An 18,787-nucleotide genomic window follows, 5' to 3' on the forward strand; every position below is an offset into this window, starting at 1 on the left:
CGGCGTGTGCAGGCTGGCGACTGCCAACGGAAATGCGTTGTAGAATATGATATGGAGTAGGTATAGATATAACCAATCTGGGCTGCCATCTGCGCATTTTAACCACTTTTATGCTTATGCCCGCATCCTGAGGAAACTTACTTGGCAGGAGGACCCACTGACGCCCTTTGAACTTTTGTGTAACACTCTTAGCAAAAGGTCGTTGGGAGCAAATTTACTTTATTTCGCGGGCACTTACTGTTCCATACACTTAGAATCAGAGCTCACTTCGGGTTATGTTTTATTAAAGTTGTCCTCCTCGGCCTCAGACACTTACCAAGTCCGAGAGAGACGGACTTCGGAGGCTGCGGGGACTGATCTAGGCTGCTGCGCGCAGCTTGCCTGGCAACTCGCCGGCAACAGGTTTCCAGCCGCCGCGCAGCGACGCGCAGATTGGAGAAGCCCGAGCAAACGGGATCCATACGGCACAAAAAGGGGCGGGGGGGGGGACTGGCGCGCACATCCCGCATCGCAGCCTGTGCTAGAATTGCCACTACTTCGACTTTTGCCCTGCGGAATTATAGAACCGAAGTAATCCGTGGAGATCTATTTATCGAGGCGTCTACTGGGTCTCGACGTTTGTCTTCTCCCTCGAAATACACCCCCCTTGGACCTCCTTTGCTCTCCCCAGAAACCTGCCTTCCCGGAGTTTAGAGCAGGAAACAGGTGTCCACCTGGCCTGCTCGGGGGCCAAACTCGGGACTCCGGAGTCCGGCTGAAAACTTGCCGGGCGCCGAAATGAAGGGGACCCGCGGGCTGTTGAAGCGCCCGAGATCAGGCGCAGCAAAGTTTCTTTTGAGGCAGAGCGACGCGGCTCGGATTTAAGGGAGACGACGAAGGAAGCCCGGCGGGGCGAAGGGCACCATTTGCCGGGAGCGGAAGAGAGCGACCCGGGCAGTGCGGGGCGAGGGGCGGCGGGCCGGCCGGTCTCCCCCCCGAGCGCAGCCTTCGGGCGCGGAAAGTCCCCCGCGGGGCACGAGGAAGGGCTGGCCCTGCGCGCCCCCGCCCCTCGCCGCCCCCGGCCCGCTTTCGAGGGGTCCCGGGCGGAGGGAGCAGGTTGCCTGGAGGGGCCGGGGGCGTGCATCCCGGAGCCCCGAGGGAGCCTGGCCGGGAGAGGCGGCGCGGGCGCGGGGCTGCCGCTGCTGGTGCTGGTGGTGCTGCGCGCGCGGGCGGGCGGGCCGGGCTGGCGGGGGAGGGGGCGTGCGAGGAGCGCTCCTCATTGCCCGGGCGGCTGTCACTCAGCGGCGGCGAGGCCGGGGATTGGCGCGGGCCGGGTTACGCACTCGCCTGGCGCTCACATACCCGGGCAGGGCGGCGGAAAGGTGATCAATCTGCATCGGGCTACATTTCCAATCACCTAAGAACTGGCGAGACGCGACCTCGGCAAGGTAACAAACGCGCTGCCTCCCTGGGCTCTGCCCTCCTCCTCCTCCTCCCGCAGGTGAGGCCGGACTCTCGCCTCCCTCACCTGCCCGCCGCCCTGCCCCGGCCGGGCGAGAAGTTGCGCCCGATGCCTCTGCGCCCAGCCAAGGCGGCCAGGAGCCTTCTCGGCCCGGCGCGCTCCCCGGCGGGGCGGAGGAGGAAACTCCAGCAGCCACCAGACTCCCAACTTTCCCTCGAAACTTGCCGCCGGGAAACGGGGCTGCGCGGCAGGGAACGGGGCTCCGCGAGCGCCCGGCGCGAAGTTGGCGCGCCCCTCCGGCTCCCTCCGGGGCGGACTCGGCGCTCAGCCTCCGGCCTCTTGGCGCGCCGGGAGCCGGGCGGGGAAGGGGCCCGCCCGACTGGACCTCCCGGGCCCCGAGGGCCTGGCCGGCTTCTCTCGGGCCGGGCCACCTCCCCGCCCTCGCTCCCTTTGGACCCCTTCTCGCGCTGGGCCGCCGCCTCCTCTCTCCGCGCGAGTCGCGGCTGAGCTCCGAAGGGGGACTCCGGTCTGTCGACTTTTGTTGTTTTGTTACCATGTTGACTTGCTGCGTCTTGGCCTGTCCGGGAGGACCTATGCCCGCCCGCCCCCCGGCTTTTCTCCCCCTGATTTCTCGGGGGTCTCTGGCCAGCTCCCTCTCGGGATTCCTGGGCCTCCTTCGAGGTGCCTCGTCCGAAGATCTCTCGCTCCAACTGTCCTTTCCTGAAATTAAAAGCGCCCAAGGAAGGCGCTGAGGGGGCCGCTGTTTAGGAGATATTTGGAAAGGCTTATTCAAGTGCGATCCCGGAAAACGCATTGGGGGGGGGGGCTTGCAACTGAAATAAATAAGCAAAAGTGTTGATGTTTCAGAGAGTTGCAGTCTTGAATACTTTAAAGCAAGTAGAGCTGGAAGAATGGAACTATCCTCCAAGTCAAAACAAAACAAAAAATTTCCGTGTTGCTGAAGTTTTTGCAAAGTCTAAGGCCCAATCCCAATGTTTTTTCCTCTAAAGGAAACCACACGGGTTTCAAAAGGCCCTTAATCTTGTCAGCGCACTTAGGAGCGCAGCCTGCTAAAGTAAAGCCGATGGACTTTCTTTTCACTTTTTGAATCGCGTGAAGAGGCAGAAATCCCTTCCTTCTCAAATCAAACCAAGGAGAACTTTAAAGCAAATCCAAACTTAAGGGAAACAGCAACAGGTTAATCAGTTTTAAGAGTGTGGAATGCCTTAAATTAATTTGGCATATATCGGCCTTTACAGCCTAAGAAAAAATTATTAGCTTAAATTTAAATCCCACTTCATAGTTCTTGCTCTTGTTTCTTATTTATTTATTTTGGTTTGGTTTGGTTTTGTAATCTTTCTGCTTTCTGCAGTCCAATTAAGGTTTCTGGCCAATAATTAATTGAGCTTAATGCCACCACCATCTGCTGCTGCGGGATGTGGGATTTTATTTTATTGTATCTGCTTGGTTTGTCTAACTTATTGTTTGTGCATCTCTCCGGCCGAATCCATCGGCTAATGAACCTGCTCGATCTGGACATGGGAAAATTTACCTAAATATCTGTTTCTCTCAGTTGAGAACAAAAATAAACAAATGCCTACAAAATCCCCCCAGAAACCCTCTTATAAATACTTGGAATTATATAACTTCGAGGAACCACAGCAAAACTTTTAAGGAGCTGTAGAATTAAAAACAGCTACAGCACCTTGAATGTTTTGCCTATAGAGGGATTCTGCGGGTATAGAAGCCACCATCCTTACTCATGTAGTTGAAAGACAGTTTGCGTTGGCCTAAATTTTACTTTATTACTTTAGTAAGAGGGCCTAGGATCCTGCCTTCAGTCTTCGCTACTCTCCGCCACCCGAAATGAATGCGAGAATTAGGCAACTTTGTTGTGTCGTCTTCCTTCGCCTTCCTCCGTGGCTCTTCCGTCAGTCGGGGGGGCCTTTGGAACGTGAATTTCAAAGCAGCTCCCGGTATCTGCTTGTTTTTAGGCCATTAGCCATTTCTAATTAAAGCGTCTCTTTCTCCCCACTTTCAAATTAATTATACTTACCCCCTTTTTTGGTATCTCGTTTTGATTTTTAATCCAATTATCTTTTTAAATAATTGCTTTATCTCCCTCATCACGGAGTATTGTACCCCCTGGAAGCCCCTCGGCGATTGTATGGCAATATGGCTGTAGTTATTAAAAAAAAAAGTTCGGGGGGGGGGGAGTAGACCTCCTTCCCCACTCCCACTCCACCACCCGGTTACACCTCTTCACTCCCTGTCTGATTCCACTTCCCCCTTTTCTTGGCGGGTGGGGGGAATTTCCGCCATCTTGTGTGCGACGGAGAGACTTGACTTTTGTCCTTTAAAAAAGCCCTATTTATACGGAGTGTGTATGTGCATGTATACCTTTTTTTAAGACCTAATCTTGCCTAACTCCGAGTACAAGTTTTCTTACTCCTGGACCAGGTGTTTGGAAGAAACCCCTTGCCCCTTTTTTTGTTTTAAATTGACAGTCTTACATTGCTTTACTTCCCTCCTTGTGCGTTTGAGAGGGGTTTTTTTTCTTAGTTAGGATCTGCCATAGCTGTATATAAAATTATATTCCAGCTTGACTTTATCTGAAAGTCAAATAAATGAGAGGGAAACAGAGGGAGGGAGTAAAATAGGCGCGCTCTGTGTGGAAACTTAGGAAAAAGCTGATGTTTTGCCTTGTTCTCTGTCTTGTGCGTGTGTTTTCTTTCTGTTCCTGCAGGCTGCAGTGAGAGGCTCTCCGGCCCCTGGGATTTGCTTCATCCGCCTCCTTGGAAGAATCAATCTTTTAAATTTTTATTATAATTTTTTTAAAAAACCACGAACAAACCAAGAATTTTAAGACACGCCTTTTGGGGAAAAGAACATTTCTAATTGCGTGTGGATAAATTGGAAAAATCTTTCCAGCTTTTAGCATGATGTCTTACCTCAAACAGCCCCCCTATGGCATGAATGGGCTGGGGCTGGCGGGACCTGCGATGGATCTTCTCCACCCTTCCGTGGGGTATCCGGGTGAGCAGCACCAACCTCTTTTGCTTCTACCCACTGATTATTGGCCAGGCAGATCGAGCCCCTCCAGGCAGCCTCGTATTTAATTTATGCGGCTGAAATAAAATAGTTCCTCAATTTATTGTAGAGGTTCTACAAGGCGAAAGGGATCCGAGAGCCTATGGATAAAGCTCCTGATAGATCATATTATTTTTTTCCAGGTCAGCAAAACCATTTTCCATAATTGAATTATCCACTCTTATTATCACCCCCATACCTGTGGTATCCTAAACTACCCCTGTATTGGAAAGTGAACACTGCTGATTTTCCTGGCGTTTAATTCAATGTTAAAATGCTTATTTCTCATGGCACCCTAGCACCCCAGGCCAACCTTTAAACAGGTTGGTATTTAGTAATTTGGTATTTAGTCCCTAATTATAATCAATGGGGAGCACGCTAGCAAAATGTTTACTGTCCAAAGTGTGAGTTGCCAAGTTTCAGATTTTGACTTGCTTTTTAAGACCCGATTTATTTTTGTTGTTGTTGGAGTGTGTGCCTTGACAATATTACAAATAAAACAAATGTGGGTCTAAACTACTTGCACTTTGAGGGATACATCTAAAGCCAAATACAAACACGTTTAAATGTTACTTCTCCTAAGGTTATTCGTGCTTGAGAACTAAGTGGGGGTGGGGGTGAAATCCTTTGATTGCGAACTTGGGCTGCCCATCCGAAGTTAGGAGCCAATCTTTTCTCTTTTCCCGGGTCCATAACTCCACAGTACTCCCCGCCCCCACGGATGAGTTTGCTGAGAAATGAAGAAATGGGGTGTTAATGGGCTTTCACCGTGTCTTTTCGAATGCTGTTATAGCCTGATCCACAACCCAGTTAAGCCGGAAGTCGTGGCATATAATGCGAGAAAGTGCTGTCTATCCCCAGCTCAAGAAGTTCTCTGTCCTTCAGAAATGCTTGAGTTCTCCTGACCCTGAATGCGCAGGCAGCCCAATCCTACGGGCTTTCACTGTGAGGTAACCCTCTGCTGACTTCAGTGAAACTCGCTCCCATTGCAGGGCTGCAGCTTTAAACCGTCATTCCAAAAAGCGTGTTTGTTCTGCAAAGTAGCACCAATTTAATTCTGCTGCAGTTACTGCGGAGTAAATTATACCTGGGATTGCAGCTTTACTTGGGGGATTCAAGACCTAAGGTCTTCCCTGGAACTTACGTCCAACTAAAGTTCTTTCTAAAAATTATTTAAATGACTGGGCTGTAAATAATCTATTTAAGTACAGATACTTCCATTTTAACTGGGTTGTCGCCGAGAGACCCAGAACTTCAAGTGAGCTGCTCTTTTACGTCGGAGGCCGCTCAGGAAACTCAGTCTGCAACCCGAATAGAATTTCCGTCTGCGCTTCCCTCCCCTCCTCCTCCTCCTCCTCCCCGGGAGCTGCCCTGTGGTCCGCAGAGTTTCTCACCCTCCCCTACTCCAACAGACGCTTTGTGTTTATATTTATGCGCTTTTAAAAATACCAGGAGCTGCCCTTGTGATTTGGAGTTCTTTGTGCCTCCCCTGATTCGCTTGCGGGACTGGAGAGCGGCGAGCGCGCGTCTCTCCTCCACCTCCCCATCCAGAACCGGGGGCCGGGGGGGCGCAGGGAGGGGCGGCGGGGGCGGATCTTGTCCATGCCGACACGGGTCCTAAATACCCCCTCTCTTTCTGTCCCGGGACCCGCAGCCACCCCTCGGAAGCAGCGGAGGGAGCGCACCACCTTCACCCGGTCGCAACTGGACGTCTTGGAGGCGCTTTTCGCCAAGACCCGCTACCCGGACATCTTCATGAGAGAGGAAGTGGCGCTGAAAATCAACCTGCCGGAGTCCAGAGTCCAGGTCCGATGGCCCTTGGGAAAGCAGCGAAGCTGGGGCAGAAGGGCGGCTTGGCCTGTGGGGGGGAAAGGCCGGGGCGGGGGGCGCTGGGGGTTTGTTCTTCCCTTGGCTGGGCGCGCTAGAAAACGGGGAAGGACTTTACGCGTGGAACGTTCGCTTTGTTTTAATTTGCGGATTTTTCTCATTTTTTGTGCGGCCATATCTTCCCTGAGTTCTCACCTAACTAGGCCTCTCTTGTCTCTTCCTTACCCGCCAATGCTGGAGCGAAATAACTTTTCGGCGCTTAAGTTACATAACCCAAAGTCTCACAATTAGGAGCTTTGAAGCCGCTTGTTGGGGTCTGAACAACGCCTCCGTTTGGCGTCAAGGTCCAATTCCCCTTGGCTATATAAAGACTAGCTGGACCCTCTCTATTGACTTGTTTTCTCCTTCTCAGTAGTCAGGAGGCTAACAATCCCGATCCTAAACACAGATAAACGGGCACACTCCAGCCAAAGTTAGATCCAACTGATGCCCACCAAGTTCGGTTGGGTTTGAGATCAAACAAATACGCGTAGCTTTTTAATTTTAAAGTGTGACTGACTTTTGTTGGATTGTGCGTCATTTGTTTAAACCCCATTGATTTTCATCAGGGTTGGTTTTTTTACCTTTTAAATCTAAACTTTAATTAAAAAATTGCCAATTCAATAAACAAAACAACAAACTAAAATGCATCATAAAATGTCATAAGGGCAAAGAGAATGAAAATATACATTATAAGGTAATAGAGCTATATAAAGAGAATGGATAGCATAAAAGATATTCCATGGTGGGATACAGGATTCATTTTTATGCAAAATATATTAAGTATTCATAAACATCACTAGATAAAATCATATTGAGTAGGAGTGTGGCAACCATGAGTTGTTTGGTCATGTAAATAATGAACAACGACCAAACAATGCAAAATCTGAGGAGTCTGCATCGCCCCTGGAAGCAGTTTTTAATAAATGACAATAAACACAACATTTTTGAACCATGAGTCCAAAGAGTAGCAAGATGTGTCCTTTCACCCTTGAGAAACTGCTAAGCAAGCAGCAAATATAAAATGAATTGTTTACAAATAAGATTGGCATTGGCACCATCAAAAATAGATAAAAGACATAACTGAGAGCCCAGAGTGACCTGTTTGTCTATGATAATACTAATTTCTGTTGCCGCCTAATTCCAGAACTTGTTTACATAGTTACATCCCCACCACATATGCCAGTATGTTCCTCATACCTTGCAACCCCATGAGCATAAGGGGGAGCCATATCTTACAATAGAAGCTATTAAAATCAGTTTCAGTATGTTTAACGTCTCCTCCCCCAGGCACATTTGGAGCAAATTTCCTTAAAATATTACCAAGTAAATATGTGTTATATTCAAGACAATCCTAAATACACTTAGAGCAGAACCTTAAACATTATTAGTTGGAAGTCTCTCACTAGGACTTCTTTACAACTTAAATTTGTTGTGATTTCTACCTTTCTTGGAAGGAAAAATCACATTAATTTCAATTGAAGTCTATTTCCACCGGGCGCCACAAGGGATTGCAGGGCGGCATGGCGGCTGCTGGGTGTCCCTGGGTGCTGCAGTGTCCCCTCTTTAAAAAAGCTCCGCCCTAGGCACCCCTAGTGCAGACCCATTGAAGAGACATTGCTGATCCTGAAGTAGTTCAGCTGACTCCCACAGGACTAGTAAAATAAACATTGTGACCCAGTTGCTACATTATGTGAGGCTTTTGTTTTGTTATCTTCCCACCTCATCCCACACATACATTTCCCTTTCCTGTAGCATCTTAAGCTCAGTTGTTGACTTGAAACTCACACACTGGCTTTGCCATATATGAGGGCTTGCTTTTCAGTTTGTTTATTCCAAAAGACTAGGAGCAGGCGGGCGCTAATTTCCCAGACTTCAGGTTGCTGTCTTTGGATTGGGTGTGGGCATGTATACGTACACACCTTGGCTCAAGTCAGAATCCTAGGAAGAAAATCTTTTTTAAATGCACTTTGAGCTCAGATTTCTCAAACCTTTATTTCCCTAAAGCCCACTTTCCTCCAGATGGACCCCCAACAGTCAACAAAGGGCACCTCTAGAACTAAATTCTGCTAATTTGGATGCTGCTGCAGCTGCTGTGGGCTAGAGTGGAGAGCAGATACTCCTTCACAGGAGTCCAAATGAGCCAGTTCCATTTTGAACATTTTGATGCAGAGAGGTGAACAAAGGGTGTTTATTATTTTGCATTTGCAGAGTTTTGCTAATAAGATTTTGACCAGTCTACACAACTCTGGGGAAGCCCCACTTAGCTAGGCTTGGCATCACACCAAGCCTGCCACCCTTGAAGCAATCCAGCTTCATCTGGCTATAGCTTATTTCAGGGGTTTCCTCTGGCGACCCATGGAAAAGGAGGGATTCAGTTTCAGCCTGCTGAGGCAAGGTTTCCTGACCATACCTCCCTTGCTGTATTAGTGACTAGATAGGACAGGCCATAAGGCTGCTCTTTAGAACTGTAAATATACCTGTAATTAAAATGCAACCACACCTCTGTTGTGCAAGGTGAGATTCTACCTGGAAAAGAAAGGAATTAAAAAGTGCATGTCATTGTTGCATTTCAATGCATGCATGCATGTTATGTAGGCAGGCTGTGTTTTACTACATGTAAATGGAGTGAAGTACAACTATGCATAATAGATCACAGAGAGCTATCTATGTAGGACACTATTAATGACTAAAATGGCTCCAAGATCTGTTCCTACATGTATTTACCTATGTGCAAGCCCTATTGGAAACTCACTGGGACTTGCAGTGGTAAAGCACCTATTGGAAAGAGTGTTACTCTGATCAAGGTTCAATGCAAACATACTTGAAATTAAGTCTGTTTCCTATACTGTTATTGTATTCGTGAGATAGCTACTAGCTGATGTGGCATGTTACTTAACAAAAAAAATATCTATGATTAAAATGTTAGCGATTGAGGCTGAGATTCATAAACGCTTACCAAATATCACAAGGATAACCTGTATGGGAGGCGGGGGGAGGGACTTATGTGAGAATTACAGCATTCTGAATTCCATACTATGGGCTCTCTGGACTTGGATTGCTACACTGAAATTCCAGTTCCCACAAAGTGATTAAGAGTGCTCCATCTTGTCTGTCAGATAATAAGATGAACTGAGTTTCCATATAAAGGATAGATAAGTGCACTGTGATTACAATGGTGTTAAGGCAGCTAAGTCCTGGAAGCAAACTGTTTTAACTTCAAAAATTCTGTGCTCATCACACTGTCAGACGGTTGGTGAAATAATATGTAGGTGGTAGTCAACGTGACACAGTCTTGAAACTCTACTGGGAATTTCACTGAAGGACTGGCTGTAACAGAGCACTTAATACAACTGGGTGGTGACTGGGCTGTATGTCCTTGGCACTGACAGGTGGATGTTATGCTGGTTACAACTTGATTTTCTCATGTTAAGATGAGAACTCTGGCTGGTAAAGTGTGAAGGAACCTGTGGAATTGATGAGACGACCTTGCATAAGTAATAATAATGGGAAACAAGACTCATTTGGCTGCTCTTCAGCGTGTTGGTAGCAACTGTATCATGCTGATGCTGATATCCTTTCATACTGACAACACTGAGTGGTGTTCCTTGCCTTTTTACGCCATAGACTCAGCTGGGCAAGTGTACACTAAAGCAGTGGCTGTTATGAGAGTTTTTGGTTGGATATGGATTTGGTTCATGTTTGTTCCATGTAGTTTGGTGGAGCAGAGTTTATCTAGGAGCTTGCTAAAGGATGCAGGATACTGATTGTCTTAGACTTTTTGGAGATGTAGATGAGGGAACTGACCGACTGATGGGCAAAAGGAAGAGTAGACAGTGGGCAGTAGTAACAGGATAGAATGCTACCTGTTGACTAGTCTTACAGGTTGAAGGATAAGGAATGACACAGTAAAAATGCTGGCTTGCTCTTAATTGATCATAAAGGATATTAATGGTGCTATGTACTGGGATGGGTGTGTCTGCAACAAAGGAATGGTTTCTGTTTTGGGTATGCTGAGAGTTATACTGTCTCCTAAAAGATAGTATAAAGCAGGGTATATTAAGATGATAGCTCTAGATATATATTTAGGGGGGAGGCCAAGCTGGGTACTGTTGAACGGAACAGGCTGAGAACTTTGTTCCTAATGGCTTAAGGTTACCAGATTTTTTTCAATGAATCTGGGGACACTTTTCAACTTCAATGGATTTTGTATGGGGACTGGTTTGTAAATCCGGGGTCTGTCCCTGGGAAACGGGACATCGGTAACCTTATAATGGCTCCCTCTCTCCGTAGGATGGGAATGTAGAATGGTGTTGGAAAGAGAATACTGTGTTCTGTTGGACGGAGTCTTAATTGGGGGTGCAGTTCTCCACATCTAGCATTTGCCTGTTGGGTGCAGATGAATCCTCCTTGCTAGATATTTGAGAGGGACAGGTGGAGGGATGGATTTAACATCTTTGCTACATATAAGATCTCTAGCTAATAGGATTCTTTAATAGCAATCCTTTGGGCAAGGAGCTGCAAGGAGCTCTGTAGCAGTGCATGCTTTAGGAGAAGAAAATCCCAGATTAAATCTCCAGTTTCTGAACGGAGAGATCCTCGTCGGAAACCCTGGAAATCCATTGCCAGACAGTGTAGACAATACTGAGCTAGCTGGACCAAAGGTTTGACTCAGTATAAGACAGCTTCTCATGTTCCTACGCTGATGGCTGGCTCATTGCCTGCTTCTATTGGATGTTACTAGTAGAAGGTGCATGAGGTGCTGGACTGCCAGCTTAATTTATAAATGGCTATAAGGAGGATTGGTGGGACAGGGCTGTGTTGGTGGAACTGGTGCGGACTCCCACTCCCTTTCCTACTTTTTGATGGATGTGGGTGGACTGGCAGCCCCTCTCTGCGGGAGCCTGCTGGGAGGAGGATGGAAGTTGGCTAGGGGGGAAACTTGATCAAACCATGATGGCTTGCGTCCTTCACCTGAGCGGAAGGTGGGTGTCATGCCAGGCGGGTGCTGAGTCTGGGGGTGTTTTGGCGAGGGTGTGATTTGTGGTGGCTACGTGGGGTTCCAGAGTCGCCCAGAATTGGTTAGCTGGCTTCTGTTCTGGGTCGCACCAGCGACTTGCCTTCCCTTTCTCGCGGGCCCCACATGAACGCAACAGTGCGCGGAGACTGGCGAGAGAGAAGGCGCTGAGCCAGAGCCTGGTGGCTCCTGATTACCACTCGTAGGAAGCCGGCAATGGATGTGTAGATCCATTGTGTAGTGATGTGTAGTGATGGAGGATGATAGGCTAACTGGACAGCTGCTAAACGGCCTCTTCCCCCCTGCACCATTCTGCCTAGATTGAGACTGTTTGGCACTTTTCTGTTTCGTTGCGATCACACAGCGCCTTCTGCCTTGGGTAGGGGGGAATGGGGAGCTCGGGCGTGTGCCAGAGTGGGCGAGGGAAAGAGACTGGGTGGCAGAGCAGGGGTGGGTCCCTTATTCCTGGAAGAGCCTGTTCCGCCCCCCGCCCCCATTTTCTTGTCTCTTCTTTTTCTTGCAGGTCTGGTTCAAAAACCGCCGCGCCAAGTGCCGCCAGCAGCAGCAGAGCGGCAGCGGCGCCAAGAGCCGGCCGGCCAAGAAGAAGTCGTCGCCGGCGCGGGAGAGCTCGGGCTCGGAGAGCAGCGGTCAGTTCACGCCGCCCGCCGTCTCCAGCTCCGCCTCGTCGTCCTCCTCCAGCTCCAACTCCTCGGGCCCGGCCAGCGGGGCGGCGGCCCTGGGCAACCCGGCGGGCAGCGGCGGCTCCGGCTCGGCCTCGTCCTCGTCCTCGGCGTCCCTCGGCAGCGCGCCCTCGGCCGTGGCCGCCTCGTCCATCTGGAGCCCCGCGTCCATCTCGCCGGGCGCCGTGCCCGAGCCCCTGGCGCCCGGCGGCGCCGCCTCCTGCATGCAGCGCTCCGTCTCGGGCGCGCCCTCCGCCTCCTACCCCATGTCCTACGGGCAGGGCGGCGGCTACGCGCAGGGCTACCCCGCGCCGCCCCCGCCGCCCCCGCCGCCCTCCTCCTCCTACTTCGGCGGCGTGGACTGCGGCTCCTACCTGCCCATGCACGCGCACCCGCACGCGCACCAGCTCAGCCCCATGGCGCCCTCCTCCATGGCCGGCGCCGCGCACCCGCACGCCCACCACCCGCTGGGCCAGGGCTCCAGCCACCACCACCATCACCACCACCACCACCACCACCAGCCGGGCTACGGGGGCACCGGACTGGCCTTCAACTCCTCCGACTGCCTGGACTACAAGGAGCCGGCCCCCCCCGCCGCCGCCTCCTCCTGGAAGCTCAACTTCAACTCCCCGGACTGCCTGGACTACAAGGACCAGGCCTCGTGGCGCTTCCAGGTGCTGTGAGGGACGCCTGGAAGTCTGATCCAGCCAAAGGAGGGAGGCAGCGCCCGCCGCCTCTCCGCTCGAGCACCCGCAGCCCCGCCACCCCCGGCTCCCCCGCCCAGCGCCGACGTCCTCCGGGCTCGCCCCGTCTCTGCGCGCTCGCTCTCCACCAAAGCCTCGGCCTTCCTGCTCCCCAAAGCGCCTCTTCTCACGCAGACCAGTTCATCGGCCCTTTTCTTTTTTCAAAACATGTTTAAAGAACATGAAAAGAAAGTGTAAGCCCCCCGCGCCCAAATAGCGTGCGTGTTTTTCCAGCTCCTTCCCACCCAACCAAGGATGCGGCTAAAGGGCTGCTGGATCAGGCCTGCTGCTCTCCGCCTCTCTCTTATCAGCTGGACTCCTGGTGTGTTATTTATTCGCTGTCTGGGATTATGTTCCGCATTCTGCTCTTATTTTTAAACAGAAGAGAACTTTAAATCTAAATTCGTTCTCCTCCTTTTCACATACATGTTCCCTGGAGACACCCCCCCCACAAGATTCCTCCCCCCGCCCCAGCCATGTTGCTGGAAGCTTTGTACCGCTCACTCTCGTCCAAGGTGAGAGGGAGGAAGCGCCGTCTGCTTTCATGCCGATTGCAGACTTCTGTGTACAGCTCTTAATCCCCCCCCATCTCCTTGGGAGACCCCTCTCCCCCAGTTCTCTCCGTAGGATTGTATTACAAAAAACGGCAGGAATTGTGTATATAGTGTAATGTTAAGTCCGTTCCAGAGACCCTTTTTATTTTTAGTTTGATTAACTGAGGTGAAGGTGAACTCAATATCTTGAGCCTAACGTACAGGAAATCGAAGGAACCGCGCGCATCTCATCTTTTTCCCCCGGCCAGGACTTCCCTTGCAACTTTTTTGGTCTTTTTATATCTCGATAATTTTTGCGGGTGGGAAGAGGAAGGTTCCACTAGTTGGGAAAGACAGGAATGCCCCGTTTGGTGAGGGGGGTGAGGGAAAGAGGCATTTCGAGGGGCGGGGACGTAAAGGGTGCGACAAAAGCGGGGTAGGTGTGGGTGCGGGAGTTGGAATGCGCTACGCGCCACCGGAACAGCCCCCGGAGCATATCACGCCAGTCCTCCTTTCTCTAGTGTCGCCTTGGCTGGACACATCCCGCGTACTCTGTCATCCGCCTCCAAAAAAACAAAAACAAAACCCGTTTGGGGCCTGCTTTGCTCTCGGGAATGGAGAGGAAAGAGAGAGTGCGAAATTGTAAAGTTGATTATTTACCCCGTTAATGCAACAGTCACCTGTTGAAATGTAAGGCAAATCTCCCCCTTCCCTTTATCTACATATCCCTATAATAAAATTCAAACTAATGAAAGCCCTTGTCTGCGTCATCCTTCTTGGGCGACCCGAGAGCAGCGGAGGGGCTGGAGCGCATCCCTCGGCTCTGCGCCTCTGTCAGGCCGCTGCTCTGGCGGGGACAGATCGATTTTATTTCCAAGGGGAGGGGAGGAGGGAACGCTGGGTCGCCGCACTTTATCTCAGTGAGCTGCCTTTTAATTACTGTAATTGGATTGGCGTCCAACCAAAACTTTGAGGGGTTATAAACGCAATGGAAAGGGTGTGAGTGCGCTACCGCCCCCTTGGCCACTCTCTGCCTTTGCGAAAGCGCAAAAGTGACCCAGCGCAAGCCTTTCTCTGCGGATCTTGGAGCGGGGGGCGGGTGCTGTTCGAGGGAGACAGGAACACCTGAAGCCTGGCAGGAACTTTCATATGTTAATTACCCTCAAACGCTGTCTGTTCCCCGCAGCTGGGCAGGCTGGGGCCAAATCATCCTGGGGTTGTGTTGGTCATTAACTTCTGGAAAGCTTCCACTTGGCGCTCCTGTTAAACCGGTCACTTGGCAAAAGCTTCTAGGAAGTGAATATTTATGAAACTTCAGGATCGTAATTCTGCTAGTCCAGGCTGGGGGCAAAAAGTAAAAAACGAATAGAAGCTGGACCCACAACCCAGGATCCGAAACCAGCTTAGCCAGGGAATAGCTTCTTACACGAGTATGAGACCAAAGACTTCAGCGAAGGGATTCAGGGTACAATATACCCCGGACTGAGATGCTGTACTGCTATCAGAAAGTCCTATTGCGTTTACAGAAATTGGGGTTTTTGTTTTAAATAGTAATTTAGAATCGAACCCAGACTGATCAAGATTTGATTTTAGATTTAGCGTGCATGGAAAAAAAATATTTAAAATTATAACAATCTTTATTTATATAGGGCTGGCAAAAGCTACGTGATAATGGAGAACGGAGTGTTGTAGAATTAAGTGCTGAAATAAGTGGCATAGCGCAAAATTCTGAGGAGCTGCAACCAGCCCCCCCCCCCCCCGCCGGCGCCGGCTTCCACGAGGAGCCCCCGTCGGCAAAGGCGGCAGGGCAGATCCGTCCCATCGTGAGCAGGCAGGGACAGAGGCGGCGGGCAAGGAGTGACCCCGGCGCAGCACGGCGCTCCTCTCCACGGACGTCGGGGGGATTCGACCTGCGCGGGCAGGCAGGCGGCGAGGGGGGGCCCATTACACCATAGCTGCCGAATGCTTCCTGGGAGGGACGGGGTGGATGGTAGTAGTTTAAGGGGGCAAACTTGCCTCCTTGCTTGAAAAGTTTGCAGGTTTTTTGTCCTTGGCCAAAGGAAAAAAGCTCTCCTGTGGGATAAATTTAAACTGACATTTCAAAAGCACTGGGATTAATTAGCCTATTAATTACTACTAAATAATTAATTGCTGTCCTTTATGCGGCACATCATCAGGGTTCACACCCACAAGTGGATTAGCTGTTGTTCTGTCAACGTGAGAACGCCAGTTCAACATCGATTTTCTTTTCTCTTGGAAGCTGACTTCATAAACTTGCCTTAAACTAATTTTAAAATCAGGGCATGGATGGAGGTTAATGAAGATGGCAGTCTTCAGAGTGATAAATTGTTATCTTATGTGTTTATAATATGAGTAACAGCTGCGGGTTATAGATGTTTATGGGAAGTAGGAACAACAGACGTGCAAGATCACAGGCTCCATCAAAAAGTTCAATGCAGTTTATATAAAATAAAACAAAATGGCGCAATTAGCTGTTTCCTGTCTCAGGAAGTTATGGATGCGTAGTCTGGTAGGTGCTCCTCAGGCAGTGCCACCTCCACCTCTCCTACTCCCCTCCGGCCAAAAAGGTCCCACCAAGGATGTTCTTGCACTCCGACTGGGATTTGGACAGCTGTGCATCCCTAAGGGCCGGTTTGGCTCTGTCCCGGACGACCCTCGCCTTCTGGACCACGTGGCCGCAGAGTCCCACAGTCCGCGGAGTAGCGAGGTGGCGTGTGACAATGGCCCTGCTTTTAGGCACCCGATTATACCGCTTAGCTGTGAGAAGCACTTGAGAGGACAGCAGCCGCCCTTTCCTTCGTTTTCAAAGCTGAAAGATGAGACATCTGTGCGTGCGCTAAAAGGCGCTCTGGGAAAAGCCGACGCCACTTTCGAGAGACGCTCTCCATCTCGCCCGAGGAGGTGGCTCTGCTCCGCAGCCGGTTTGAGCCCGGTTTCCGTTAGCGAGCGCCTGCCGTTCCCATTCATTACTGGGGAAGGAAGCGCGGTCGGGTTATTAAATGGCGACAGGGTGCAGCTGCCAGAGGAGTCCTGCGTCTGAGCGAAAATTAGTTACGGTGCTGGTTCCCCTGTGGCCAGGATTCTGCTGGGACGCGGCCAGGGGGAGGCAGCGCAGAAGAAAGGAACAAGAGAGGATTTCACGCCGGGCAAGTACCAGGCGGGCCGCCCCAAGCAGCAACCGGACACCGGGGCGCCCAGAGGCCTGCACCTTCAGAGCCCCCGCCTCAGTCTGAGCCAGGGCTCATCGAAGAAGCAGCCTACGTCTGAGGCCAGGCGAGCCGTAGGAGAGAGCTCACCTGGAGCATGTGCAGAGTGCAGCCTTCCCCTAACTCAGCGGGATTAAAGGGTTCTTATGTCCAAAGGTGTGGCCTCCAGGCAGGCCTGAGCTCCTTATTTAGGAACTAAGTTCTGCTTGGTTTTGCACCTTTCGCTTTCTTGCAGCACCTTTGCTCACTGCCAGGACATTATTGGGTGAGCATGTTTTATTCATGTATGGAGGTGATGGTCTTTGACCGTAATAAAGATTTGGTTTGGTTCTCAGGTGAGGGCCGGAGTGCCAACTTGAATAAAATTTTGTGGACGCCCAGCTAAGCCCTGCCCTGCATAATCGATCACATGACGCGGCACAGGCACACTATTTGAATGACAATGCCCATCAACTTTGGGGGGGGGGACACACAGCCCCTTCAAATATTATTTGGGGGGGGGCAAGGGATCTCGGCTCCTAGGAGTTGACTCCTATGGGTGCGTGGGTCGGGTGAGGGGCTCGAAGAGGGAATTTCAATCAACTTCATAAACGGAATGTTTCAAGATTTTTAATGGTATTGCTTGTTAGTGAGCGGCAGGGTTGAATCCTGCCTCCACGCTTTTCCTGATGTCTTCAGAAGGAAAAGGACCTGAGCCTTTGGGATGGTGCCCTTTTGCCCCCTCTCCGCCAATGGCTGCAGAGCTGCTTCTTGCAGTTTAGGTCAACCTCCCCCCCCCCACACCCTCAACTCTCATCGCTCACGGAAGCGAAACAACTAAACGTGCTTTGTAGAGCCCAAGTGTAGATCAGAGCAAACAATAATGGTATTTTTTAATAAAGGCACAAGAGAAAAGCAAAAATATATCCACTTTGGTGTGTGGGTGGGTGTGGAGGCGTGGATCGGGGCAGTAAGTTAAAGAAGAAAGATTTCCTTGCATTTGTGTGGGGGGGCGGGGAGGGAAATGCACTTGCAATGCCTGCCGTCCTTCTTTCTTTGAAATCTATGAATTGGATCTGTGCTGGCGTCTGAAAGCAGCAGCCCATCGTTAAAGAAAGAAAACTGATCAAGCCAGAGCACTTCACTGCGACTCACGAGGGGCCTGCTCTCGAGTCACCTTGCGCAGGATTGCAAGCCGAGCTTCTTTAAACCAGAGGCCGCAGTAGTCAGCCCGATATTAAACAGGCAGAATGGCAAAACGGAGGATCTGCGGAGGGAGATTTCTTGAGCCCTCTTCTCTCCGTCCCCCCCCTTTGCCCACTAGGAGAGAGCGGGGGTTGCGGGATAAGTCACCCGACTTGCTGGAGAGGCAACGGAGCCTCGACGCCAGGAGTATCTCGCAGCTCGAGCAGCGACTCCCCGACAGGCGGACGCGCGTGAACAACCTGTTTTTGTTTTAGCAACAGGGAGCAACGTGTGCGCGCGCCCGCGTGCGAGAGAAGAACGCAGCGCGCGAGCAACAAGAAGAGTTTCACTCCTGCCGCAGCGCTGCGCTTGGCGTAACCTCTTTTGCACCCAGTCAATTCCAAGAAGACTCTTCCTCCGCCTTTTGCGCAACTCTTCCTCCTCTAGCGCGTCCTCATTTGCCTTTGGCGTGCAGTTAGGAAACGAGAAAGACTCTCGCGTTTACTGAGCTTAGGGGCGGGTGGAGCGGGGTCTCCGGAGATGGCAACGCGCACCTTACTGGGCGGGGAACCCGGAGTCCAGCTGGACCTGGGATAGCAGGATTTGAACCCCCGCTCGGCCAGGAAGCTCACTGTGGGACCTTGGGCCGGGCACCACCTCGGAGCCTAGTCTACCTCGCGGGGTTGTTGCGAGGATGAAATTGGGACGAGGAGAACCATGTCGGCCACACGGAGATCCTTGGAATCCGAGAGCGGCGCATAGCCAAGCTGCCCCCCAGACCTCTGCAGCCCCCGCTCCCCTCTCCGCCGCTGCCCTTCGCAACTCCACCCCCCCCCGCCCCTCCCGCGCCCTCGGGGCTGCGCGGGGGCGACTCGCGCCTCCCTCCTGGCGCAGCCATTGTTCAGACTGGGCGACTTAATTAACAGCAGGCCGGGCTGGCAGCCCGCGGAAGAAGACGCGCCCAGCAGCGCAGTCCCCGGCCGCGGGGGCCTCGCCGGAGCCCGCGCAGTTTCGCTCCGCCCCGCC

General features: G+C 51.3%; 1 protein-coding gene across 1 annotated transcript; it reads left to right on the top strand.

Moving 5' to 3' along the window:
* The first annotated feature begins 1,367 nt into the window (after positions 1-1,367).
* OTX1 (orthodenticle homeobox 1) lies at positions 1,368-14,124 on the top strand. Its single transcript, XM_083433800.1, has 4 exons — positions 1,368-1,427; positions 4,188-4,477; positions 6,186-6,337; positions 11,938-14,124. The coding sequence occupies exons 2-4, from the start codon at positions 4,381-4,383 to the stop codon at positions 12,775-12,777; spliced, it is 1,089 nt and encodes a 362-aa protein (XP_083289926.1). The 5' UTR covers positions 1,368-1,427; positions 4,188-4,380; the 3' UTR covers positions 12,778-14,124.
* Positions 14,125-18,787: the final 4,663 nt, after the last annotated feature.

The sequence above is a fragment of the Podarcis tiliguerta genome (assembly GCF_965153285.1).
Source record: "Podarcis tiliguerta genome assembly, chromosome: 3".
Lineage (NCBI taxonomy): Eukaryota > Metazoa > Chordata > Lepidosauria > Squamata > Lacertidae > Podarcis > Podarcis tiliguerta.

Bases quoted from the DNA above. Each gene is read 5' to 3' on its own strand.
- OTX1 (XM_083433800.1), top strand. From the start codon at position 4,381: ATGATGTCTTACCTCAAACAGCCCCCCTATGGCATGAATGGGCTGGGG. The intron at 4,478-6,185 runs GTGAGCAGCACC...CGGGACCCGCAG, and splicing joins CCCTTCCGTGGGGTATCCGG to CCACCCCTCGGAAGCAGCGG. The intron at 6,338-11,937 runs GTCCGATGGCCC...TTTTTCTTGCAG, and splicing joins TGCCGGAGTCCAGAGTCCAG to GTCTGGTTCAAAAACCGCCG.